We start from the raw sequence: 27540 nt of genomic DNA, 5'->3' as shown, positions 1-27540 counted from the left end.
CAGAACTGAAATCTAAACGGCTCCTCTGATTTACGTGGTGCTCTCCAGCAGATAAGCAACTGGATGAAAGACAGTATGGTTTTGATCGGGTGCCTTTGGGCAGGAGAAGAAAGATTTCCAGTTCTGTCAGCAGAACCGTGCGGGCACCACAACCTACCGAAACCCCATTTACATCACCCTGCAACTGCAGAAGACAACGAGCCTACGTAACCCCAGTGATTTCAAGCCTGCTTGTGTGAGCCACCCTCCTTGCAGGACCAGGAGGGCTCTGAAGCAGCAGCAAGACTTAAAATAGCAGCAATTACGTACCTGCTCTGCATCATATTCATGACCATCCAGTCAGCTGCATAGACGTTTTTTCCAATCAGATCCTTAAACATAATGAATGTTTCCATCAGGAAGTCCTGTTGGAAAAATAAAAACCACAGCACATCAGGTTGAACACAGCAGTCTCTTATGCACATGAAAATATAGGGAAATGCAAACGTTTGCAGCTGCATTGATTAAAGATGGCATTGATCAGCAATCAATACGCTGTACCTCCCAAGAAGGATATCTTATTGTGTGGGTATATTCCAATAACTAAATTATTTCTGACATCTCATTCATTCAATTACAGAAGGAGAAATAATTCCACAGAACATGTTGATCTGTTTAATTAAATCTGTCTTTACTGTTTTGAATTAAGTTGTGTGTAGGGAGTTCTGGTGCACAAGCTGGATTAAAAAGCAAAACCAATACTCAAGGACTTGTTTCCAAATGTCTGCATGATGACAGTGTAACAGCCCTATGCAGCATCTTCTATGAAGATGGAAATTATAATGTATTTTTCACTTCCCCCACTAGTTAAGTCCTTTCTGGTGCAGTTTACGACAGATAGTCAAACAGAGGCAGCAAACATGCTGTCAGACACATGGTTTAAAACATTATTGCAGAAAAGACACTTTTTGCACAAACACTGAACTGCTCCAAACAAAACTATCACACCTTAAGACTTGGGCAAGGCAAGGTTGAATTACAGAGTAAGAAGAAAGGAAAAGGAAACAGAAGAGAGATGAGCAAAAGAAGGTAATATCAAGAATATTGATCTCTATATTGTGATCTCTACAGATATAAACGCTACCTATGAGCAATTAAATGGATTCTATTCTCTACAAAACATTCAAAAATGAGAGGAACCAAAGAAGGTCACAGGAGAAATCACCACCTTGCAAAGATCATGAGCAAAAAATAGTTCTGTTGAGCTGAACAGCTTGCTCTAAGGAATTGGCAAGCAACGATGGAGTAGAGAGAGAAATGGGCATTTGGTGCTGCCTCAGTAAAAATCCTTTAGGCATTATTAAATTGGAGCTTGATGGAAAGGTTTGGACTTGACAAGGGGCACCTTGAAGGTATGAATTAACTTACAACAGTGCTAAACCAACCAAGTAATGATGCAATGCCAGGACTGAAAACACCAGTGCAAATAAAACCCAACAATAAACAACAAAAATAAATAAAAAACAATTACTGCAGTGAAACAAAATACAATGTTCTATTGGTATTAACAACTACTATACCACCACAAACACAGGCTGGCTTCAGTAGATTTAAGGATTTGTAAAAATTAGATTGCAAATTGGTATTTTCAATGAGTATCTGCTTAAGTGAAATGCAGGTAGTTTTAAGGATTATGTAATTCACACTCTTCAAACGTCTTCATGTAGAAGCTTTATGTATACACACAGAGCAATATTTAAGTCAGAAGATGCAGAATCATGAGAAAAAACAAGACACACCTTCAACTTGCAAGCTGAGCTTCAGTCTGAAGTTTACATTTCAGGAAAGCTTTGAAGCACTTGCTTAACCTTACCTTCAACTTAGGTTAGGACGCTTGAGCTCAATTGCTTTTCAGGAAAGAGAAAAAAAATTCTATATTGAGGTTCACTCAACATAAAATTTGTTTTAATTCTGCCTTGAATTCATGTTTTTCTGAAATCCATCAGATTTATTTTTCTAGCTCTTCCTCCTCAGACATAGTATTTCTACTTAACCCTGCTGAAAACCTTTTCATTCATTTACTTGATGAATGCTGGCAAAATTCCTGTACCTACTTAATTTTTTTTTTCCTTCTTTAATGAAGAATGATTTGGGTATTATAAAAAGCAATTCTAAAACTAGATGATGAGTGCTCTCTATCCAGCCAAGTGGCCTTTTAGCTGCAGAAGGGACAGAAATGTGTGTGTCCTGTAGGTGGCTATGTTGCTCAACAGATTGCAAGCAATTCCAACTGCACAGGGAGACAGAGATCACCTTGCCATCCAAAATGAATTACAAACACCTTCTTGTGGGTTTTGATCTAGCTTTTACAGGAAGAACACAACTCCAGGCACTTCCTCAGCCAGTATTTAAATAAGCAAGCAATTCTACTCTGCAAAACAAAGAGTATGGGGACAAAAAAGACAGAATAGTTGCAGCGTCGCGCGTCAGAGACTTGCATAAACACTGGGTTTGGTTCTGACTTGTTTTGGGCAGTCTGGGGAAAAGTCTGGACAGAGTTGTTAATTCTAAGGGCCTTGAAAAAAGAGAAAACAAACAAAACCAAATACCTAATGTTTCACCTGGTTTCATATTGAAAGTCAAGGGGACGTGAATTGTACCCATTTTTTAACATGAAGGGAACTATTTGCATTGCTGCCCACTAAAGCATGACTAAAGTATTTAATTAGACTCTAGAAGAGAGGAAAGAATTAGAAAGAAGTAGATAAAGAGAACAGGATCACAAAGACACAGTGAGAGCATGAAAGGGGAAAACGCTTTTCCTTTTCATCATCGTTCACTCTTCTGGTTCCTGACTTTTTAATTGCACAGACTTAAATAGTCATTAAACATGTTTTTACTCAATGCTGCAAATGCTATTCTCAGGCTCTACTGAGTCCACATCCACTGTGTATACCCAGCAGGGGTGATGTGAATATATCCCCAGTGACTGTGGCATTAGGTGCCCCTAAGTCATTGCTGATGAACGCAGTACCACCACTTCAAACGGAAAACGATAACTCAAAGTGACCTTTCAGAAGCAGAGTGTAATTCTTTATGGACTGGGCTAATCCCCCAGCCAGGCTGACTTACCATAATGTCCTGCTTGGTTTTGAAGGTACTGATGTAATAGTTGTAATGGGAATCTTCCATCTGCCTCAGGATGGCTGTCATGCAGGCCACAAAAATACCCTAGAATAGGAAAAACAAAACATTTTGTTATTTTCCTGTATTAAGTACTGTAAGTTGAAAGCATTGCATATACTTTCAGAGTTCTGCTTAATCAAATATCACTGATCAAAATCCTGCTTGTCTATGTCCTGGCATCAGCCTGTGTGACTGTTTAGTCCTCTACCATAAACTAGTCCAGACTTCCTACATTTCAAATACAAAGTCTAGGCATAGCTTTCTTTCTCCCCAGGGAACCCAGTTTGCAAGAAAAACACACCCTCGAAACAACAGAAAAAAATAATATGTATGAATCACTTCATTGTATCATGATTCTATGATTTTTCAAATTTACTATGGCAACTTTAATTCTCCCAGCTGACGTATCGGTAACAGCATTAACTTGACCTTAGAGTTATCAAAAAATAAAAGACTGCTATAAACACCCAGCTCTTCATTTTTCCATCTTTCTGTAGATGAAGTACCGGGTAAATTAAAACATATCAACTTGCTTACACCTTCTGAGTTGCCACACAGTAGTCAGAAATGCCCCTTAGAGATGCCTCATCCTTTAGCATTTAATCCTATTCAGTCAAGGTGACAAAAGAGCATTTTTTCAGCAAAGACTCCTTGTGTATTAGAAACTGCACTGAAACCAAATTCTCTGTGCACAAGGGCCCAAAGGAACTTGAAATCACAGCCAGCTGTGACTCAGTTCGACCTGCTGCTGGAATAGGACAATTTGTACCCTAATACCTGGTCTCAGAAAACCACGAAAAGCCATGTTTTAGTGGCACAGAAGCCCTGCAGGAAACGGAAAGATGATTTCATAAACCACTGCTACACACTGGGATCTCCCAGGAGAATAAATTCCACTGTAACAAACGGTAAAGTAATAACTGAAGCAAGTAAAAGGCTCTCACAATGTGTGGAGACTGTCTGCTCATTCCGATCACCGTGCGGTTTACTCTCCTTAGCAGGCGTTCCATGATCAGCTGGATGTGGAAACCAGTCTGCCCCTGGGGATATCCAGTGAGGAAAATGTGAGACAATTCTTAATGTATACTGTTCTATAGAGTGCTCTCAGCATGGGGGGACTGCCCTGACAGTGGTTACTTGCTATTAGAGGGTACAAAAAAGGAGAATTAAAACACACGAGCAATCGATTCAAATACTGTAGGGATACACTTGGTGGAGAGCTCGCATAATTGATCAGCTTCATTAGTTCATCCTGGCAGAGCTAAATCAAACAGCTCTTCAGCTCCAGCTATTCTGTTCACAGCAACTTAGAATCAATTACCATGACTAATGTGGTGAGTAACTGTAGTCTCCTGACTGAATGATGTTTGTTGTCCCTACTGCATAGCAGAGAAAAGGAGAAACCAAATACTTCTACTACTTGCTTCAAATAATTCAACAGGCCACCAAAGTAGTTGGGAATAACGTTTTGGTCCCTAGAAAGGAAAGTAATTGCTTTTTGTACTGTAGTGATAACCACTAATTCAACAGCTACTTTATGTGCAAAGAGATTCAAAGAACCATGCAGCAACGCAACACAATTTCTGCAGAGATCAGAACTTTGTAATTCTTTAAAGTGTAAGTTGACAACATTTCTTGGCCATAACTTCTCAAAAGAAGAATTAACCTTAATTTGCACCCTTGACAGTTCATGCTCACCACGTCTTTCCGATCCAGGACTTCAAGAACACTGCTAAGTAGCTGTGAGCTGGCCTCGTGGTCAGGCTTGTTTGAATTGTCATCCAACTGGCCGCTTAGCTGATCTATTAGTAGAGGCAGAAGAGCATCTCTGCATTCTAAAAAATGAAACAGAGCATTGCATCTTGTTGGTCTCAGGAAGTTCTTCAGCATTCACTACACATGGGTACCACACCATAGCTTTCTGCTCATAACTACTTTATTTTGAACATCCAAACATGCTTAAATTCACTTGAGTTACCACTAACAGATTAGAGAGAGTCATAAATAACCTGTAATTACGTGTATTGCATCAAACAGCACACTCTCACCTTCTGCCTCTTGCTAAATGAACACCCTGGATCAGGATCCTACGCTATTCGGCACTGTATAAAGACTGAACAGCAAAAAACCTTTCAGTTGTTCCATGGCAAGGAATATTTCTGAAGAGGGATTTAACAGCAGACTACTGTTGATGTAAAGGACACGTAAACTTGAGAGATGTTTTTGTTTTAAAGGGTGTGTGGCCTCATCCAGAATCCAGAGACTTCAATTTGCCACTTACCGGTCTGCTTGAACAGCTCACTCTCGACTATCTTGGTCATGCAGTTTAGCTTCTGTCGAACCAGCTGGTTGTCAGGAATACTTTGGATAAACTTGCTGAAGAGGACACTAGTGTGCAAACCACAAAGCAAGCAGACAGTCAGCGTTTCCACCCAATGTGACTCCATCCTACAGTTCCACTGTCCAGTATTCAGAAACTGCAGGCTTCATCTCTTTTAAAACTCCTACAATGAAGCTTGCATCTCAAGACACACTAGATCTATCACAAAAGCTTCAATTAGGCAATACTACCTGCCCTCCAGTGCCAGCACAAGATAAATCATACTTATTTTCATACAAAATGAAAGTAGAATTTTGCAAAGCTTCAGCAGACCACTGCTGAAACTTGAAACACTGCTATATACAGTTGCAAGAGCACATCCTTCCAGATGCCCCTTTCATCAAGCATGATGACTCATTTCAATCCAAGATTCCATTAAATTCAATTCCATGTACATTTGCTGTCTGTCTACTGTTTATGAGCAAATTACGTGTGTCAGAACAAAAAGGCATGGTTGGCAGGTTCTGGGCATATGAACACCAAAGAAGAGAAATCCACAGTGTTGTGAATTTCCTGAATAAATACAACTTTTGTTTTCCCAGCCAAGGGCATGTCTTTGTCACACATTTCAGTTTATCTCAGAAACAACCATTAAGAATTGGTGGAAACTTGCAGAACATTTCAACATATCACACCCCAGTCCTCAAATTTTGGTTTTCAGTGAAATCTCTAAGTGTCTAAGCACGAGCAGTTGAGATGCACAGATTCCTTTGAACTAAACTGGCTTCCTTTAGAGCCCTGCAAATGCTTCCTCAAATACCTGCACGGTACGTGCATCATCATGTCATAATCAGAGAGGCTCTCTTTAGGAAAGTTTCCAAAGTTCTTCCCAACAGATGAGCTGGGTTTAGAGGACAAACAAACTTAACACAGATACCTGAGCTCAACGGGGTCAAATACTAGTTTCACATCATTTATGATGCTTGGCAAATACTTTAAAGCTGCACCCTGCAAGAAAAAAAAAACAAGGATGTGAAACACACAGGGAAACCGAGTTAGACTAGCTTGTTCATTCTACAAGGGTGTAAAGGCTCAACAACAATGCCCATAGCTCACATAGCAACTCTAGTTTTTGTCAAGAGCAAATATGCAGACACCTGTAGAGAACTGTCTTAAAATTTATGCATCCAAAGAGCCTCCAGCAACCACACACCTGCAGCGTAGAGCGGAAAAGGTGAGGGAGGAAGGATTCGTAGCTACGTTCTTTAGTTTTGGCAAACATCCTGCAGTTCCAGGGATTAAGCTCCCATAGACTGACATGAAAAGCACTAGTCACAGTTAAACTGACTCGGTGTTCCACATACTTTACCACGTACACATGCACAGTAAGGAGTTATCTGGGTGCTAATACAGTTTTCATAAATGTACATCCAGACAACTAGGTGCAGCAGCAACTAAAACCCTTCCTGTGATGGTCTATGGCTGCTGCCAGCAGCTGCTCTGCCTGCGTGAGAATCAAAGTTGGGCTTTTAACCACCCAAGTGCTAATTCAAAGTCCAGAATCAATCTTTCCTTCAAACAGAGAAGCATGTTGGCTAGAAGAACTGAAAGCAAGCAAGCAATTTAGCAGCCTCATTGCATGGCTGTGATGCTCTGAGGAGGAGCATCAGCGGAAGGTTCGTAATCCGGTCGACACCAGAAAAACAAGCATGTATAAATTCTAAGATACATTTAGAAACTACTTGTTTTTTCCATTACTTTCATTCCCAGCATTATGTTGATTGTTGTAGTGGTTTAACATTTCTGTTTCCATCATCCCCAAGCCTGGTGTTCCTGGTTGAAAAGTCTCCCGCACTGCAGCAGATTACATCTTCATTGGTTGTTAGCTTTCATCCTAGCACGTGCTGAAGGGTTTTCAGCAAAGCCACAGCTCTCATCTTTATTTGATAAACTTTGAGGTTTAAATATTCCTTTTCTGCCACGCACAGTTCATTAAAACAGACATTCAGAGGTGGTGTGACTCATCCGAATGGGTTTCACGTGCCTCAAAGCTTGTCCCTTTTTCTGCCTCCCTCCTTTCCTCTGCAACTGTAGCAGTTGATCTAATAAAAGGTATTACCTCTCCCTGCAAATTATGCATACCTTAATCTTGACAGCCTCCTCTAAAGGCCGGTCCATGAGGACATTGAAGGAGAGGAACAGTTTGCGTATTGCATCATTAAATTCATCTCCATCTTCACTTTTCTCATAAAACCTACAAAGAACAGAAAGAGCTAGTTATACACATAAATCTAGGCTAACAGAGTCACAGTAGCTGAAATATGATTTTATTCTGTGGAACAACATCTTAAAGCAATCTCCTTCTACACAGACACGAGTGTAAAAATGCCATCAGGGATGCTGCAGTAGTTTCCTGCTGAAATGTATTACAAGGGAAAAGCTACACTTTTTAAGCTGCCCTTACATCAAACTGCTTGAGTTCCAAGAATCGAGTAGCTCATTCTGTATTAATCAAAAAAGCCAGAATGAACATGAGAAAAGGATTCCAAACATTCACTGTACATCCTTGAAAACATGTTTTGAGGCTATGGTAAAGCCACTGTCTTTGACCATACCCTAATTGGACAACGTGTGGCTCTTGTCTAGCACGTAACGGTGTGTGCATTTCTTAAAGTTTCTTGAAGTAAGGAAGTCATTCCACGTTTTATTGTTTTTTAATAAATAAGGGGTTCCTTTTCAGCACTACTATTCGCTGCTTATAGGATGCTACAGGTGACTAAAAGGATTCTCCTCTTGAAATTACTTATTTCACTTTTTACTCGACTTATTTTCTCCAGCTGTAAACAAAGGGCAGAAAGATACTCTTCTTAATAATTCAAGGACAGAGGATATGTTGAAGAATATCCCCCTCAGTGGTGTTGACTGGAAGGAACACCACTGACTTCCAAAAGGAGACACAGGGACGGCAACGACCGTGGCCTCACCTCAGGTACAGTATTCGTGACTGCACAATGAATCGGAACAGGTACTTCAGGGCTTTCAAAGCAGCAAACAGCAATTCTGTCTTGCTGGAGTCATCAGCATTTCCCACGTAACAGTTCAGTACTTTGGTGAGTTTCCTTTGGAAATAAAACAGAAAGGAGGATAAATATAGATGCAGTTAAGTTTCTGTATAAGTCCAGCTTCCTTATTCCAGGGAGGAACTACAGTCTAATAAAGAGATAACAGAGGGGTTCCTCTTCAGAGCCCATTTCCTTCTGAAATCTTTGGCTTCACGCAATGCCAGATTTTCATAACCAGTTCATGACTACAGATTTGTCTACGAATTCCAGCTTCTTGATCTGCTTTTTCCCTAAAATGAAGTGTTCAGGAAGCTGGAAAACCTATTACTACAGAAAGTGGACTGACACCTTCTCCACGTGTTAGCATTCCCATGTGTGGAGCACAAAGTTCTTCTGAAGCAATACTGACCAAGAGCTTTGAGAACTGTGGGCAGAGGTTGCATAAACACATTACAAGGATTTGCTATCTAGTCTCTGCCAAACCAGAAGATCAAGACCTGTGAGTGCTATGGTAGCTAACAGTCAGGCAAAATCCTCTTCTCTTCATTGAACAACTCCCAGCACCCAAAGCGGTGCGTGAGTGCTAGCCAAGCAGACAACAGCTTTTGCACTTGCTTGCTCTACTTGCCACACTGCCAGCATCCTGAGCTCCCTGAGTTGTCAGGTTCTGGCCCGTGGAGCACACGAAGGACACTACATAACACTACAGTCCACTTGGCATTCTAGAGGCACCACGCTGTCAAGCTAAGCTGGGAAGAAAGGCAAGGGAACAACAAAGCTAAGATACAGTGTGCTCATTAACCAAAGACATTTATTTATAGCAAAGGGCAATTAAGAATGAGGCATCTTCCACAGGTTATAGGGAAGAAAGAAAGGAAATCATATGCAAGCAGTGATTGTGTGGCCAGGGCAGAGAAGAAAGCAATCCAGGAGATGGCGACTTCAGAGATTTGTGGAATCCTGTTTCCTCACCGAATTATCTTTAGGTTGACAGCCACCAAGAGAGGCTGAATACTCAGGACTAGAAATTTGCGTGTATCAGCAAAAACAAGAAGAGATTTTTAGAAGTGAAAAGGAGTTTGGTTTCTGGTTTTCCTCTCCCTATTGGCCCTGGTTTTAACTTTTTAGTTGCCTGTTACCACAAGGGTAATGACCTTTGGGTTGAGTGGTACCAGATCAAGGAGCTGGAAAGTCAAGAGATCTGGGGGTCATTCCTGGCTTCTCTGCCAACTTCCTGGGTGTCCTTGGGCACGCAAGCCATGACTACCTACACCACTTAAACAAATGCTTCACTTTTAAGTACATGAAGTCAACAGGTCGACTGCTCATCAGCTTTTTCCTTCCCTGATAAAACAGGACTAACAACTGTGAGCTGAATATTTTTAAACTGCTTTCAGATCCACAGATAAAAGCATTACAGGGAAACAGAATTACTCCCATTGTCCATATTCATGTAGCCAAATGTGAAGGACTGCAAATTTCTTCTAAACAAATGCCAGTCTATGGGACAGAGTTTCAATACATAAGTGCAATCTCATGTTATCTTCATGTTTAAACCTCGCCATGACATTTAGCCCTTTTCTGAAGTCGGTGGCCTCCTCAATCTGCCTGGTTGTAGGCAGACAGTGGAGGTGAACATCATTTTTATCTCTCCTACCATCAACCACAATGTGGCTCATGTTATTTCAGCCACATATGGTTCCGTTTCTCCCTGTGACCCCATTCAAACACATCCCTAAAATTGCAGCCCAGAGAATATCGACTATTTCAAACTTTCTTCTGCTCAAAGTACTTTTGGAGTGGGATGGATTGAAAAAGTTGAGGCAGATACTGGCAAGACAAAACAGTTCCATGAGCAGCAATACCTGTCAGACCAGATTTCTGAATTTATTCAATTGTTGTTGTTCAATTTGTTGAATTTGTGTTCCTTCAACAATTTCCACAGCCCCTGCATACAGACTCATGATATTTTCCATTGCCTTCTGCATATACCCACAACTGCCAACATTACCCTATCCCCCAGTCTTGAGTGGCAATTCTAGACCAAGGCACTCAAAAGTTACAAGAAAGAAAGTATACTGACTGCATGAAAACTGTCTTCAATAGAAAAATCAGGCTGAAAAACATTAAGATGCTTTCACAACACATATAGATGACTACAGGTCAAAAGAGAGTTTGAATCACACAGTCTGATACAGGATTTTCCACGATAGCAGTGTCTTTTCCTTACAGAAAACATTCTTACAATAGAAACTTTTGCAGGGTAAAAAGAGTTATTACAGGGTTTTTTCCTCTGCTGAAAGCAGAGAAGAATAGGGCAGAACACTCTTGTCTGGTATATGCTGCCTTTATCACATCAGTGTAGTTTACCAAAACTATCAGCAAGACACTGCCCCAACGACAGCCTGGGGGTTTGTGGTTATGAGCACTTACACATATGCCAGGGTTGCACTGAAGTGCTTGTAAATATAAGTTTCAAGTACAGGGTTGAAATGCTGGAACTTGATGTCTCCGATCAAAGAAATAATAAATACCTGCCAAAAATGAAAAAAGAAACAGATGTACAGAGCCACGCAACCTCTAACTCAAACATAACTCAGTCTCTAATTGCATGTTATTTATTTTGCTGGGTCATAGTTTTTGTTTGTTTTTCTAACAGCAGTAATGCTACAGAGAGTGGCATTCGTATTCTAACAGTGACTGAATACTGTGGTGTGTGCAACTCCATCACTGCTCGCAGGGAAGGTAGGTCATAGCAGCATTTGGACAGGAAATCTGAGAGATAAAAGGAGCTACTCCACAAAGCAACAATATACAGGCAACAGCACTCCTCGCAGTCTTTGTGACACTGTCACAGAACACGTTAGATAGGCACAGAGCTGCTGAAGTTTGTTTTCCAAAGCTAAGAAATGATGCTTTTCAAGTGAGAACTTGAGATTCTGATGATTTATACTCAGAGCAAACACTCAGTCCTGTTACTACAATGGCATGTATTAGAGCTGGGACATTCTGCCCCCCTACATTGCCCTCTCCGATCAACGTCAGCTGAGTACATCCCACTTTCTACTTCTTCCTGAATTGTCAAGTATGTATTTGTTGATCAGCATGAAGCACACAGCTTTGTTACTGCACTACACAGCAAAGCCAGTGCCTTTCCTACATGCAGAAAACTCCTTGTGAAGTCTATTCCTCAGTCATGACAATCCTTCTACGAAGGCTCAGAGGAGCAGCCACCCCTCCTGCCCAAGGAGTCAGGGTGCACAGGTTCCATTCCCACCACAGCTGCAAATCCTCCACCATCATGACCCTGAACAAATCATTTCACTTTGTGCTTCATATAGATAATAAGGCTTTTCTCTTCTGTAAATTGCCTTAATGCAAGAAGTTATCTGAAGAAATGACTATAAATCATGTAAACGTTTATTACTGTTTTCACTGTGGCTACTAAAAAGCTCAATGCATATCTCAGTGCTGGCTCCCGAAAATGCCTTAAGAAATGTTTAAATATAATTTATTTCTCAGAGCAAAATATCAATCACTCTAAAGGAAGCACCAGGAACAGACTGAAAACGTGGCTGAAAAACAAACACTCTATATCCATAAAAGATGAATCACTCACCAGTGCATCAAACACAAGGAAGTCATAGGTTTCATTTTCTGACATTTCCATCATTATGTTGAAAAGTGCATCAAGGGTGTCTTGCAAAAACTAGAGGAGGGGAAAAGAAAAAACAACAGTAAACGGGTGGGAAAAGATGACTACTTCTCGAATCCTGCACAAGAGCCTACTCTTTTGGAACATTTTTTTCCTTCCAGCCTAGTGCAGTCGAACTGTAAAAGCTGTCCATGAAAGGGCATTTTAAAAAAGGATCTCAGTCCTGTATTCATTCACATGTTGTCATGATCATCATGCTATTCTCTCTCACTGCAGCAAGGAGGAACTTTTCTTATCAGCTCTGAATGGCCTCACTTTTCTGTTCTATTGCCTTTTTATCCAGCAGGAGATCTATCAAATACACTGAATTCTATCCATACCATTTAAGCCTGGGCTTAATCGATCTGGGCCAAATCGATCACATACGCTGTACTAAGGCATGACATTTTATGTAAAAACTGCTTTGCAATGACACAGCATTTACTGTAATTGTTCAGCAGTTAAGTAAAACCATGCCCTTGCATAATCCCAAAAGATCCACGTTTGGAACCACAGAAGCCTTACCTCCTAAATCCTTTCAGCAGACTATTTTCTGTGGCACTTCCCCACACTACTCTGACTATAAGCCCTCGGGGCCACCTCTGCACTCTGCTCCTCGATCCACAGCAAGTCCCTACTCACAAGGGAGGCCCAGAGCCACTACTGAAAATCAAAAGTCAGGCTTTGAGTGTATTTTCTATTTTGTAAGGATACAGGGCAAAATAAAGTCACCACTATCTCCCTGATCCTGGTAACATTTAACTTCTGTAGTTCTGGTGAATTCCATTAATGAGAGCTCTTGAGGCAAAGTGTACCTTTTGTTCTACTGTTGCTTAGCAGTCAGAATGGCTCTCCTAGCCTATATAGAGTGGTTTTGGGTAGAATACAATTACAACCCTTCAAGGTCAACACCAAGCACATACCTAAGTGTTTGCATAACAAGGAGACTTCAATCTCCAGGCATACCTTTACAATTTCTCCTCCTTCCACATCCATTAGCTTCCTTAGGTTGTGAGCTATGTTCTGAGAGTTAGAACGCCAGTTCAACAAACCCAGCAGGTCAACTAGCAAGGACAGAACATCAGCAATTAGAAACAGATTACGACGACACAGCTGACTTAATGGCTGCAGAACAATACTGAACAAGCACTAGAGTTATTTTTGGAATCAGCTTACAAGGAAAAGTCACACTGACTATAGAATATTACCTTGAGATGGTTCTTCTGTCTTGGCAAGAAGTTTTGCTATGAATGGAAATTGGTGTAATTTGATAACACAAGGAATCTGTTAGATAATTTTGCAGGCTTCTCATTCACTCAAGAGGAGGCATTTCAAGCTAGGAATTTTATTAGGGTGCATGATTTTTCTTACTAATGCTTGCGTTTACTTTAGAGTAGCCTCTTGGAGATGGTTCTTGAAGTTAAAATTGAAACCTCTTGTATAAATGACATTAAGCTGCAGAGCTGTTTATCACAGTTCTGGGACATTCCAGCTAAAAACCACACTTGAGGCTTTCAAAGGAGTCTGACAGGTTTCACATGCATCTTCCATGTTAATGAGGTATATACATATCATCTCTGCTCTGAAACTAAATTAATTTACTACCTTCAGATGCAAGAATACATGTGAAACTTAACAGCCTTGACAAAGAATGCCACATTCAGAAACAGAGGTTACATGCAGGTGGGCAGAAAGATGCAAGCGTGCTTGGCCTCGTCAGAGAGGATAATGAAAGTCGGGTTCAGTCTAATGCAAGACCTACCATTCTGGGTAAGTTTGGTGGAGCAGATCAAAGTGGCAATCTGGAAGCTGTCTTTTGTACTGTCTTTAGTGGGTGTGAAGTTGGCTAGATGGTGCAGATTTTTCCCCGAGGAGGCCTCCTTCTCCTCTACCTCCGTTTTGGTACAAGGAAGAGTTAAATAGCATTTAGCATCTTCCATTTTCTTGTTATCACCCTGTTGGTTGAACACAGCAGAGTCAAGGGTTATCTCACACTGAGCAGACCTCATCTGACCTCTTGCGGTTCTCATCTGCAGACACACTTTGACACAGTGACCGCCACAGAGGGCTTTAAACACCTTTTCTCCTCTATAGTTGTTTACTTGCATTGTCTGTTTGGGCCTCTAACTTTAGGGACCAGAAGTAACCCATACTACAAACAAGCTAAGCTCTTTTCAGAGTGATTCAAGTCACAGAGTTTAGGAGTGTTTCTCCTCCCCCACTCTCACTTTGTAGCTTTCTATAGCAATGCATTAACTTTTTCCTCTTACTGCCACTGAAGGCACCAGGGTCTCTCTTCCCATCACTGATCCTCCAAAGCAGGTGTTCACCAGGTCTGTTTGTTGCATACAGTGTAGGCAAATCATGTTGGAGGACAAATATTCTATATAGATAGATACAAGGACATACCACATTTGTGTACTTGCAGCCAGAAAACCCATCAGTGAAAGGAGAGATGAGGGTGACTTATAAAACAAACAAAAAATAATATTGTCCTATTATCCTATTATTAAAAATCTATGCAATGCTGGTGTCTACCTTACTAGTGAAAAAAAAGAAATCAGCCAAGAGAGTTGTTTTGATCGGTTAAACAAAAATGAAGACTGCAAATGCCCAAGCTACCTTATAAACAATCAAATTGTGTTTGCCATCTTGCAGCGTTGTTCCATCTGCATTCATCAACTTCACAAAGCCCATGCCAAAAGCTCTCTCAGACTTATCTCTAGCTGCAAACAGAAAGATCTTTATTAGGAGTTGTCTTATTTATGCCCATACTATCCATAATGCAGCTCTCTAAGTATGTGCAGCTGCTGCTTTATTTAATAGCATCCCATAATAACATGATGGAGCTAGCAAACTGGTGAGCCACAGCAGAAAGAGCTCGCTCTTTCCCTCTCATCTCAAGGCACTTAGCAGGTATTTGCTACTACACAAAAAAAAGTCATCTCTGAAGCATCTGTTGCCACACAATGCCAGTGGTCAGTTGTGCTGCTGGATGCACAGCACTCCTGCAGACCCTCTGTGCTGATACTTACATTCTTGTGATGACCGATGACGGAAAGTGAATCTTAAATGGCAACGACTGACTTCTTCGATTGCAATGGACACCTGCACACGATAACACAATGAAAAATGCAGCACCAGCATCTCTACCTCCAGTCAATTTACAGGACATCCTGTTCCTGATGCATCTACTGATTTTAAATTAGTTGTGTTTTCTACACAAAGGAAGTAAGACTGTAAATTACACACTCTTACCTTTACAGTTTCATACCAGTAAGGTTGCTTGACTTGATAATAAACAACAGACTTATATTCAGAGACACCTTCATAACCAGCACCAGGATGGATAGCTTTCTTTGGACAAAAAGACAAGGGGAGGAGGAAAAAGGGAAAGGTAAGTTCTAGAATGAAGGCAAAAAGTCTTAGATCAGAAATCTTCAAAGCGTATAACTGCCAAGAGTTACTCAAAGTCTAATCTTCACAGACAAGGGAATTCAATGTGTGTGAACTCTTCGAAAGTTTTACAGAATCTGTAAACATTTTCTCACATTTGAGGAAATAAAATCAGCAAGTACTCAAATTTGGTCACTGAGATCACCTATGGCACCTCTTGTTCATTATCACACAGTTCTTGCATCCAGTTGATAAGCAAGACCCTGTGCACCAGAGCTTTTATCTAGCAAACACAGCAGCCTTGTGAGCTCCTGCAAAGGCCATCATACCTCTTGGAGATTTCCATCTTCATCATGTACAGACATGGTGACTTCTACATTCTTAGGAGTCTTCTTCTTCCCTTTGTCAAACTCCCCTTGTATCAGGGTGACATAGATATCATTTCGAACATCACCTAAAATTCGTAGAGCTTAATGAGTCGTTTTTCCTCATACAGTTTTACACATTAATATTTAACATCCTTGGTTTCCACTGTTATCCTTATCTTAGCCTTTACTGATGCCAGTTAATGAACGACACAACATCACTATTTCATCTTCATCTCAAATTATACAAAATCTTTTAAAATGAGCCATTCTCCTTTTCATAAGCCTTTGTCTTTATGTAACTTTTTTAAAGTAATGAGCTCTATAGGGCTAAATCCACTTTGAATGGATTAAACAGAGTAGGGTCGAACCTCTACACAACAAAAATATCTCTTTGGCTAAACAGAAATCTCTTTCAAAAAGTACACACACTATCATTTTTCAACATAAGAAAGGAAGCTTATGTTTTCACTTCTTTGACAAAAAATATAAGATTGGCTGGAAATCTCCAGAAAAATCAAAGCAAATTTTCAGATAGCTTTAAAATAAATCTGTTCATAGCAGAAATTCTAGAATTTCAAGTGGCTCTTTCACTCCATGGAAGCACAGAGGCACATGGGACCTACCAGGTAGGATTATCTCAGGGAATCCCATTTTGCGAGCCACAGCAGTTGATCTGTCTACAAGGTGGGAAAAGTCCTTTTGAACCTGTGCTAGATCACCAGGAAGCAGTTTCAGGGAGACCCAAAGACCTAAGAAAAGAAAGGTAACAGTTGTTTACTGAAAAAAAAAAGTACAAAACCGTGAAATTTAAGCCTATGCTTAACAGAAAACTGTTTCTTCATGTGATCTCCCCACAACGATGCCTTAAATATTCCAAGCTGGTTCTCACTTGCCCAGTTCTCTGTCTCCCTAATGCTGAATAAGACCTTACTGGGCAAGTACATTCTCTGCAGTAAAACACAAACTTTCTGAGATGAATTCACTACTGTATTTGAGTAAAGGACACAAGCAAGACTAGAAGAATCCTGAATAATGCAATTTAAACCCAAAGACATTTAGAATACACAATCAGCCATGTTCACTTAAAAATATTTTATGTCCACATAAACAGTTTTATCTTAAAAATGTTACATTACTAGCAAATAAGTCATCAGCTAGAGAAGCTCTTTTCATGTAAGCAAGAACAGCTCGTGTTTTTATCTTTTTTTTTAGCTCCCAACATGCTGGGGCGACAACCCTTCCAAAGACCATACGTTTGGCTCAGGGAAGGTGGCAAACTCCAGTAAGCCTTGATCTCTGGACTTCCAAAAGTCATTCATTTTCCTTTGCAAGCAAGGAGAACCCTTCCCTGCAGCAGGTTTTCACATCAGCTTCTTGCCCAACTGCTGTACCTTGCCCTTTATGATTCACTTCCTTCGCAGCGATGACTTTGTTGAAGACAGAAGTGAGGGGCTCATTCTCTCCGATCACATGGGAAGTTATCAGTGGGGACATGATTAGCTGTCGCTGTCTGATGTATGTTTCCATGGCAATCCTGAGAAGAACAACAACAGAGACCAGGAAGCAGACAGGCAAACATCAAACACGTGCTTTCCAAGAAGGCTGGCCAACAGCTGACTATTTTCCACAGATTTTTTATTTTTTTTTTTTAAAGGATTCCATGGGAATTTTTTTTTTCTTCTTCACCTGCACAAACCTGAAAAGGTAGTAGGGAAAAAAAACCAAACCAAACCCACACACGATCTCCCATGAAAACACCTTGTAATTACATATGGCCACACTAAAAGGATTGCTGTATTTAGGACTGTAACAACGTGGCTGAGTCTACCCAAACAGCTTCATTTTAGTTCCTGTAATGTGCCAAAAATGTGAGCAATCAGAGAGCCTGCAGAACACACAATTCTCACTAGTAATACAGAAGTGTAAAACACATTGGGGCTTGAATTTCTTTCTCAGAAAGAGGAAGAAATCCCTTTCCTATTGTACTGGGAACTCTCTGTAAGAGGCAGACAATACAGAGGGTATTGACAAGGAGAAGTTGTGTTCTCTATGCTCAGGTGTTTCTGAAAATCTTACCTATCAACCTCCTAACAGTTCTGAAGGTCACATCCCCCAGAGCCCACAACACTATTTTGCACTGTGCTGCTCTTTCTTACCTCGAATGATACAGGCAGCTAGTAATTTCAGTTGCGTTGCCAAAACTCCCTAAGCAATTTAGCCTATCGTACAGACATGTAAATCACAGGGAACAAAGGCTTCAGAGGACTGACAAAAATCTTTTCCTTCAAAGAGCTGACTACTGCCATCAGCTAATCTATTTGTAGAGACCTTGGTACACTGCCAGGCTCCCATACAAATTTGTCCTTCTCCAAAGGACAACTGCTTTAAATAAGCCAGATATGGGATGGACTCCAAAGCCCAGTACTTACTGCTGAAATGGAATAAAATGTTGCTTTTCCTCATCGTCCACCTTTCCATGGATGATATCAGTTATGTCCATCACTGCAACAAGACAAGTTCATCATACAGTTTTACCAAGTTGCTAAAGAACACAGAGAGCTTTCCCCTATCAGAATGGAAACAGTTGCTTATTTTAGGCCAATGCCACTCGTGACAGCAACAGAGTGCACCACTCTCATCTTAACATTTTAAAAAGCACTCTGATAAAAACCAGGTGGGACTCATGCATTTCAAAGCTGAGAAGTTACACTTGGATTTCAAACGCCGATTATTTTGAAATTGTTTCCACCCTAAATTTCAAGCAAGTCTCTTCACAAGAATCAAACAGGAATTGGATGTCTCATTCACCAAGGCTCCTTTAAAAACTCCAGCTTGATCCCATTAGTCATAAGGAACAAATCCCTTTTTGATAAAGATCTGAAAAGTCTACTGCACTGATGGCAGTCTTATCTTTTTAGGGGGTGACAAAACAAGAAGTGAACAGCAACAGTATTTCATCTTCACATACAACTTCCATTAAAAGGTCTCAAAGGGGCACTATATGCAGCTCAGCATCAGCATCTCCGTTGTGAAGTCAGAGATGCTGACACTAAGAGGTTAGTAGGCTTTGCTGACATACAGCATGTACTTCCCAGTTCCCAGCCCACTGTCCCAGCTCAGTACTGGGCCATGCTATTTTCTCCCTTGATTGAATTTGTCATACCTGCCACACCGAAGGGCCTCCGGAGTCCACAGGTGTGTTTCTTCCCATCTTTCAGCTCCATATGCCCCACCCTCACAATCTGGCACACCAAGCTGATTTTTGGTCTGATTAAGTCAGAACTGCTTAAATCCTAGAAAGTATTTAAAATAAAGTTATATCAATCTGCTTTATGAAAGGAAGAGAAGACAACAGAGAGAGTAAGACTTTTCTGTTAGGTTGTACACACATATAAAAAGAAATTTATTTTTTAAAATGTGAAACCTGTTCCCTTTGAGCCCTAGAGAAAAAAACACAACAAACCAAAACTACAAAAACACTTCCATCCACACAGCAATTTCTAAACATCCCATTACTCTTTGATCGCACATCCCAGCAACAGTACTGGAAGGAGAGTAAATTATGTTAGTTGCCAAAGTACTAGATCTTGATGACCAGGCAGTTAGTTGTGCCACCTTTGCTACTTGTCAGAAGTTATTCCATTCATGTGCAGTTCTTCCATTAACATCTTGTTGCAAATAAACTCCAACACAGAAAAGGATCAGCAAAGCACTGAACTGAAAAACAAGCAACTATGATCTCAAGCCTAGTTTTTCGGTACAGTTAGGCTCCAACAGAGAAGTGCCTAACGGGATTTTCAGGAATGCATGGGTGAGTGACATCCACTCACAGTACTATTGCAAAATAACACACCTCTACTGCTGCTTTGGACTGACATACAAAAATCCAAAAGTACTTTCCAGCAGCATTCCTCTGAGGCTGCCTGTAACATCTTAAGTGTCCACGAAAACTCTCCAAAACACCACACGTGACCCCTCCCTGCTGCATGGGGAGAGGGAAAGAACTCAAAACTCCGATGTCTGCAGCATTGGGAGAATTTCCAGGATGTAAATACAATAACTTACAGTAAAGACTGCTTGAAGGTTATTTAGTTTCTCAATTTCTTTAGGCATCCCATTACTGCCCCAACGAACCAAGTAATTTTCACTGCAAATAAAGGAAGAAAAAAAACCTTTACATAAATCAGACATTCCCATTACCTGGCAAAAACTCAAAAGCATTTTCATCTTTTAGGAATATTTGAAAAATTCTGCCAAAATCTATCCCAAAGTGATTCTGAAGTGACTCATTTCAGCAAAGGCAGAAGGCAGGCACAATGTGAATGAGTTACTTCCCTGTATGACTGACTGCATGTCCACACTTGGTAACTTCAACGACTGAGACAGGGGTGCCTGCCACATGCCTCCCTGATAAAATTCTCCATATCTTCTATCAGTACAAGATTCCCAGCTCTTAGGTGTGAGCTTGCACTGACTTGACAGCAAACATCATGCATATACATGATTTAATAGGAAGCAATTAAATGCATCAAGTCAGTGACAACAGTAAGTAAACTTAAGAACATATAGGAGACAATCTGGGATCTTGACTAACGTATCACAGAAATGTCTTAGAGCTGGGCAGGGAGTGCATGGGCTCAGATCCTTGACTTCCTGAAAAATAACCCCCTTCCGAATCACCACTGGAGCAGCAACCAACAGAACAGAAAAAAAATATCTGCTGGATCTTCCCTTCTAAACTCTATCAGCTTCTTTAGCATTATCACCACGATGACTAAATTGCTATGCACCTACTGGAAAAAAACCTACCTGATGAATTTGGAGAGATCAGGATCATAGAGGCTCATTAACAGCTCTGCATCTTCTCCAATATTGCAGACAAAATTCTTGAAGTTTACATACAGGCTGTATGTATGTGTTGTGTTGAATATGGGCTGCCCTCGGAGGTCCAAATTCTGTTGCAGGGACTGCAAAGAAGGGTACTCCCATTAAAACCACCCAGAAGAATTCAGTTCTGGTGCCAAAGTAGCACAATATCCTTAAGTGGAATGTACAAATACAGCAGGCACTAGGTTACTCGAAGAGGACAAAGCCAGCAACACGAAGCGTACCTTCTCTTCCTGGATTCTTTCATCAATCCTTTTTGATGCAGTTTCATGGGACTTGAAGAGAGAGATTGTGCTGGTTTCATCTGGGTCCAAGATGTTCCCATTGTCATCTCGTACAACCAGGTCCAAACCTAGGATCCTGAGCAGCACACAAGTCACAAAGATGAAAGAAGCAACACGATATTTAAAAAGCAAAGGTGACTAAAGAGCACAAACCACAGATCAAACTTTGGACTGCACTAGACATCAACTCCATTCCTAGTCATATACCTGGTTTTCCTGTCCTGAAATACTTATCCCTCACCCTGCATTCTCCCATGAAAGGGGAAAATAATTAGTCAGGTAACTTAATTCTAAGATAATGTCATCTTTGTTTTTGCTTAAAGTGTTGGGTTTTTTTGTTTTGTTTTTTTAAAAAAAGGTATGTATAGCTATCCAACTTACGGATTATAGCTAATGATTATTCCTTGCCATAAGCTTTCTTCTTAATTGACTTCACCTGAATCAAGTCTGACAGGCAGATAAATGAGTTCTGGAGACAATCCCTGTTCTGTACAACCAATGAAAGGTGGAGTTTTGGTGGCCTACAAAATTCTATTATTCAATTGCTGATAAAGCAGTTTAGTTCATAACCAGCATCCAAATCCTGGCTCCAGCTAGCCAGGCACAAATTGTGCTCCATGGGAAATACCATGACGTGCCAGCACTTCTGCGGAATTAAGACAGGTAAGACGTCCTGCCAAGCTAACGAGATTGCTGGCATATGAGGAACCAACTGCTACATGCCCACCTGCCAGGCTAGTCACATTCTCCTGGGCACTGAAAGCTCCAATTATCCCCTTTCCAAGGAAAAACGTAAAGCCTAATTCAGTGTTCCCCTTGCGTGGTCATTCACACCATTGCGTATTAATAGCCATCTAGAGTCTTTACTGGGATTTGCCATTCTCCAAGACATAATTAGGAGTTTACCTGTTGCCATAGTCAATCTTTGCAGTGACTTTTTTCTTTAGCTCAGCTAGCTCATCTTTGGGAAGGGTCCCGGACAGGATCTGTGACCGCCATTCTATCAGGCTGTACGTCAGCTGTTGGACGTGCCGGAACTGTGTCGTCTTGTTATCCTACAGGAAAAAAGGGACAACTCTAAGTTAATGACAGCCTGAAAACGACGAGCTTAGGAAGTTTTCTGAAATGTACTCAATTGAATCTACCATACAAGTTGTACTTAACTAAAAATATCTGAGAAACTGGCAACATGTGACACTGCAAGATTAGACCAATGGCACAAATGCTCCAGCGCTTTGCACTGCCAAGGTTTAAGTGTCTCAAGATTCGAGGTCTTCACCATTTCCTCAGGACGTTATTTCAGAAAAACCTCATGGACAAAAAAATACACTTCTGGTGTTTTCCAGCACTTAAAACCACTATGATGGGTGCTTTTTATATACAGGACAGAGAGGTGATGTTAAATGATCGCAACTGTGTTCCAGCAGATTGAGACAGGAAGGCCAGCTTAATATACAGAAAGGCTCTTTCTCCCCACCTCTACCACTCAGAATGTGTGACACTGGACAAGTTTCCCATTTGTTTTGCCTATTTAGATTGTAAGATTATGAGGCAAACACCTTATTTGCTTTTAAAAACCTAAAGGTGATAACGAAACATAAATAATAATGACAGATGACCAACACTGAAGCCCACAGTTTCTTTTTTTTTCTCATGTCAGTTCCTTCTATAGCTTCCACCAGCTTAAAGAAACTCTTCAGCCTCTTTGTTACGTATAAAAAAGGCCTCTTGTCACCAGAATACGACACTAACAACATGAACAACACGGTTAATGGGAATGTCTGGCCTCACTGCTATTTACAGCGTTAGCAACTACGTTTTAAAGCCAGAACACTAAGCAAATTGAATCCATAGGCTCATTTTCATGGCTGCCTGCTCTCTCATCCTGTCCCACCATACACTCAAAATCCATTACATTAAAAAAAAAACACTAGCAACAAAATGCAGCAATATCTGGCATACATTGCATCCCTGCCAGTACGCATATTATGTTTCAAGGTTCAAATTCTACCCACTGGTAACCACGGATTGTTATGTCCATGTGTGACCTCCAGACAAGAGTTTCACGAAAATCAGAGTAGCTCTGTGGAAACACCATAATCTCGCTGGCTGGTGTCAGCAAATAAGGCTGCAGATTATCTGCTCTTCAGAGCACTTATATTTGTACAGAACTTAAGGCAACGCAGTCCTGACTCATCCCATGCTTTTAAGCACTACCCCAGCAGTAGTTGCTCTGACCCTACCGTGCCAGAGGCTGTCCAAAAATGCAATAAAGATATCATGTCTGGATTCCCAGACACCATCTCCCCAGTCTACCCAGGTACTCGCTCAGGTTTGCTGCAGTCATTGCATTTTCATCTTCTGCTACGAATGCAGCAGCTGTAATTATAAAGCACTGACTGAACAGGACATCAAAACCTGCTTTGTGAAGAGTTTTCTCCTACCATTTCTACTGTTATCATCTTTAATTAATGAAAGTACTTTTCATACTATTTACTGGTCCCACCCTAATAAAATTAGTCACACACCTATACACCCCTTTCCTATAGTTTCAGCTCCAAGGCTGACACTAATTAAAATGTGGATAGCTATGTGGTAACCTTCCATATTGGTAGCAATACGCACTTAGGTAAGTAATTAAGCCTTTGAAAGTGTCAGCTATACCATTTGTACCAGTCCAAAGGGAACCCAGACCTCATCCTCTCTTTACCACCATATAGTGAGCCAGTTACTGGGATGGTTTTTACTTGCACCGAGTGTCAAGTGCAGCTCATTTTCACAAGGAAGTGCCACAAATCAAACTAACATTTAATTTACATTAAACTTTAATCTACTGGGACAAAGTTTATGGTTATGCAGCTCCAAAATGACCGTCAAGAGGTTTTTGACTACATCTCATCCAACAGCTACTGGGAATTGGCCAAGGGTATACTGGCACACTCAGGCAGCAGCTGACTCACATCAGTTCTCTCTACCAAAGCTGTTAATGTTTAACTATGAACCCCAACTGCTCCCACACAGCAGAAAGAGACACTAATTCCTATTATTTCCCAATTCTGGTCTCTGCAAAGAATGTGAGTGATATCAACTACTCATAATTCACCCCCTGAGAACACGAATCTCCAGGAGTTATAAATAGCCATCTTCCTTTTGATTTGGGCTGACAGAGGCTGGATGAGTCTTAGCTCTCATGGAGAAGATTAGAGACATATTCAGTAAACGAAGGAAAAAGCGTGTTCTTCACTTGCATGAAAATAATCTCAAAGAGAAGGCGACTTGTGTTAGCTCTCAGGGAAACAGAGCAGATCTCAGTTTGACAGTTAGCTGAGTTATCTCTACAACTGTTTGCATTAGCTAACTCGTATTAACTAAAGGAAGTTAAACACTCTCACCCATATTTTGCAGTGGAGATATACCCACTGGTGCAATGCTTTCTGAAAACCACAAAAATTAAAGAAGTTAAATGAAGTGTTATCAAAGGGAAAAAAAAAAAAGTCTCCTGTACTTCCTTTTTCTCCTTAAATAACTCCTTCCTCCTTTAGCTTTTTTTTTTTTCTTTTTATACATACTGCAGGGGAAAATAAAATAAACTGAAATCCATTTCAAACCACAACATTTTCCAAGACTATTTTAAGACTTATATTGGTTAAGCACAGGAACATGAAAGATTTCTGCTCTTAAGACAAATGGATTCTGAGGCTAGGATCCTAAATTTATTCAGAAAAAAAGAAGCCGGGAACAAAACTCTCTTTTCATACAGTAATAACATCACATATGGCTTCTCATTAAATTAAGAGGGTGGAACAAATTCTTGTGGTTTCATAGTGCACAAACAAAACGTACTTGTGGCCTGGTGAAATTTTCAATAGGGAGATCTTGCTCTGGGTTATCTGAATGGTTAGAGTTAATTGAAATTAAAGTCTCATCTTAATTAAAGTCTCAGAGCACATACTATGCAGCTGAACTCGCTAGTAACCAAAGAAATATCAAGTTGAACTCTCTTTAATGTGCCTTAATAATCACCTTCAAAAGAAGGCAATTCATTGTGAACTCCAGTTGTGTTTCTTCAACCAAGAACGCACCTGCCTCCGCAAAACCACCAAATCCACGTATTACCTTGGCTTCTGACTTTTCTCAGGTGACTATCATATGGTCAGGCTACTGATTTAGTAGATAAGAGGTCTCTCCCTGGTCCTACTAAGAACTAAATGTATTATGTGATTTCTGCCAAGTCAAATCTTCCCCCAGCACACAGGGCCCTAATCCTCTTCCCATCCTTTGTCCATCTTGGCTGTTGGAGCTGTAGGCACTCCGTGGGGAGGACTAACCATTCTATTAAGTACCTACAACACTTTTAGAAAACCAGGGCTCCTGCTTGTTGAAGGCTCTGTTAGAACACCAGTATGCTTTCTGACACAACAGGTATCTCGCCCTCGTTCAGCACAGACGCACGACAGGCGAAAAGGAACCCTTATCTCACCAGTGAGCTGTGATGCACAGAGTTCCAACCAGCTGACACGATGCTGAGCATGACTCGTGCCAGTCAATGCCTCACCAGTGCTGTGTCATCACACAATTATTCCAGTACAGCACTAAACCACAGAGTCCTGCCTGTGATCACACACGCCATTCAGTGGGGAGCAGAACATTTTCAGCCTCTCATTTAATAAAGTACTAACCACTGAAGAGAACTCACCACATATAATTTGTGCCAAATAACTGCCCACTCCCTCAGGGTAGAAGTGAGTTCTTGTCCAAGGGGCAATTCACTTGGAATCACTGTTTCATGCTGTCTAGAAAAAAAAAAAAAAAAAGGAGAAGACACAAAAAAAGGTGTTACGCTCAAGATTAAATTTAGTGGTAAAACATGCTTTTTTGATAAATGTTTAAACAGAAATTTCAGAGGGTCAGATATTCACACAATTCACTCATGGTGCCAAGATTCTTAAATTGTTCAACTGGTTCTCCAACACACGTGCACATTCATTATCCATCTTTAATGCAAACGTGTTTCAAGTCTCTTTCAGTCTTTTTATTTTCAGCTGACCTATTCCAGAAACATAATGCTAACCAGAGAGAAATTCAGTTTGGAAGAATCACCACTTGCAATGGTAACTTGGCCACAGTTATTTAAAAAAAACCACACACATACACACACAGAAGGAGAAAAAGAAGAACTTTTTTTTCAAGTTGCTTCCTTTGCAACTGCTATTTTCCTCTCACTATAACGATCACCAAATTAGCTCTAAGAATCAAATGAGGAGTCATTTCCTTAACTGTTTTCCAAGACAGGAAGGAATCCACACTCCTGCTGGCTACTTGGCTGCGAGCAGGAGTGTGTTACGACTTGCAGGAGTCCCCAGAGGGGCCAAACGTAACTCGACAGACCTGCCTCGCTCCTAACTCCTCTCGCAGAGCTTTCTTATTTTTTTGCAAGTAGTATTCTCCTGCACCTATGCCTACAATTGTTTTGGCATCTACAATACTCTGAGAAAAAGAAAGTTATGCAGCTCCAGAAGTCTAGCACAGGCAGTATGCCCTGCTGCACACACAGGCAAGTAGCATTCATTACAACCACCACTATCAAGTTTCCTCTTTTTTTTTTTTTTTAAAAAAAAACCCACAACAGTATTCCACTGGTTTTGCTACCAAAAGTACATCCCAAGAAGCTCCAACCTACCCCCGGTCCTTCACGATTGCCTCTTTTAAATGGATGTATGTTTCTGGGAAAATGCCCTAAAAATAAATACAAAAATAAAATAAATCAATCACAGCATAGGATATGACATGACAAAAATGCATTCAACATAAAGCAGAGGAGGAGGGTAAGAACATGATCAGCAGAACAGTAACTGCTTATCTATAACAGAGATGTGAGGTCCACCAGTCCCAGCATCACATGAAAAAAGACAGAAAGGAGCATCTCGAGCACCATCTTTGATATTTGCACCTCAGAGAAGTTAATTCCTTGTTCCACTGAAACAACATTCATCTTCCCGTATGACATGTTGTAAAATCTTGCAAACTATCAATCATATTCATCTCCTGTTGCTACAAAATATTCTTGGAACCATCTGTCAAGTTGCCCTGGACCTGTGGTTCTCTACAGAAGCTCACAACACATGACAGCATTTGTAGGAATCCACCAGTCTCAAGTTTCCATTATTTAAGAGAAACCCTCTAGGAGTGCTGCAATTCTTTTCTATTTTCTTTTATTCCCCTTTATGCCTAAAAAACAGAGACTGTGAAGGCTGTTACCACATGAGAGGTGCCAGGATTCCTATGGGAAACCAGATTTCCCTGTAGTTTTCAGACTGGTTTCACAAACCTCAAGAATTTTGGCTGAGACTCATGCATGCATAAT

The 27540-nt window shown here is 40.7% G+C and overlaps 1 protein-coding gene across 1 annotated transcript in view; it reads right to left on the bottom strand.

Annotated features, from left to right (window-relative positions):
• The window catches only part of DOCK5 (dedicator of cytokinesis 5), a 78170-nt gene that overhangs the window by 25322 nt on the left and 25308 nt on the right, over positions 1–27540 (bottom strand). The window contains exons 4-29 of the mRNA XM_086627996.1: positions 26857–26912; positions 25873–25969; positions 22083–22231; positions 21117–21252; positions 20815–20972; positions 20071–20152; positions 19169–19298; positions 18435–18507; positions 17397–17539; positions 16629–16754; positions 15967–16091; positions 15500–15598; positions 15277–15349; positions 14864–14967; positions 14004–14196; positions 13208–13305; positions 12167–12256; positions 10981–11081; positions 8470–8604; positions 7628–7739; positions 6423–6493; positions 5447–5553; positions 4864–5000; positions 4110–4205; positions 3112–3210; positions 310–404 (exon numbers count right to left, since the gene is read on the bottom strand). Of these exons, the coding sequence (XP_086484122.1) occupies positions 310–404; positions 3112–3210; positions 4110–4205; positions 4864–5000; positions 5447–5553; positions 6423–6493; positions 7628–7739; positions 8470–8604; positions 10981–11081; positions 12167–12256; positions 13208–13305; positions 14004–14196; positions 14864–14967; positions 15277–15349; positions 15500–15598; positions 15967–16091; positions 16629–16754; positions 17397–17539; positions 18435–18507; positions 19169–19298; positions 20071–20152; positions 20815–20972; positions 21117–21252; positions 22083–22231; positions 25873–25969; positions 26857–26912 (2885 nt within the window). The remainder of the gene's footprint in view (positions 1–309; positions 405–3111; positions 3211–4109; positions 4206–4863; positions 5001–5446; positions 5554–6422; positions 6494–7627; positions 7740–8469; positions 8605–10980; positions 11082–12166; positions 12257–13207; positions 13306–14003; positions 14197–14863; positions 14968–15276; positions 15350–15499; positions 15599–15966; positions 16092–16628; positions 16755–17396; positions 17540–18434; positions 18508–19168; positions 19299–20070; positions 20153–20814; positions 20973–21116; positions 21253–22082; positions 22232–25872; positions 25970–26856; positions 26913–27540) is intronic.

The sequence above is a fragment of the Tauraco erythrolophus genome, chromosome 29, assembly GCF_009769465.1.
Source record: "Tauraco erythrolophus isolate bTauEry1 chromosome 29, bTauEry1.pri, whole genome shotgun sequence".
In the NCBI taxonomy this organism is placed as follows: domain Eukaryota; kingdom Metazoa; phylum Chordata; class Aves; order Musophagiformes; family Musophagidae; genus Tauraco; species Tauraco erythrolophus.
Note: the sequence above shows the minus strand (reverse complement) of the source record. Positions and strands in the feature narration are given on the sequence as shown.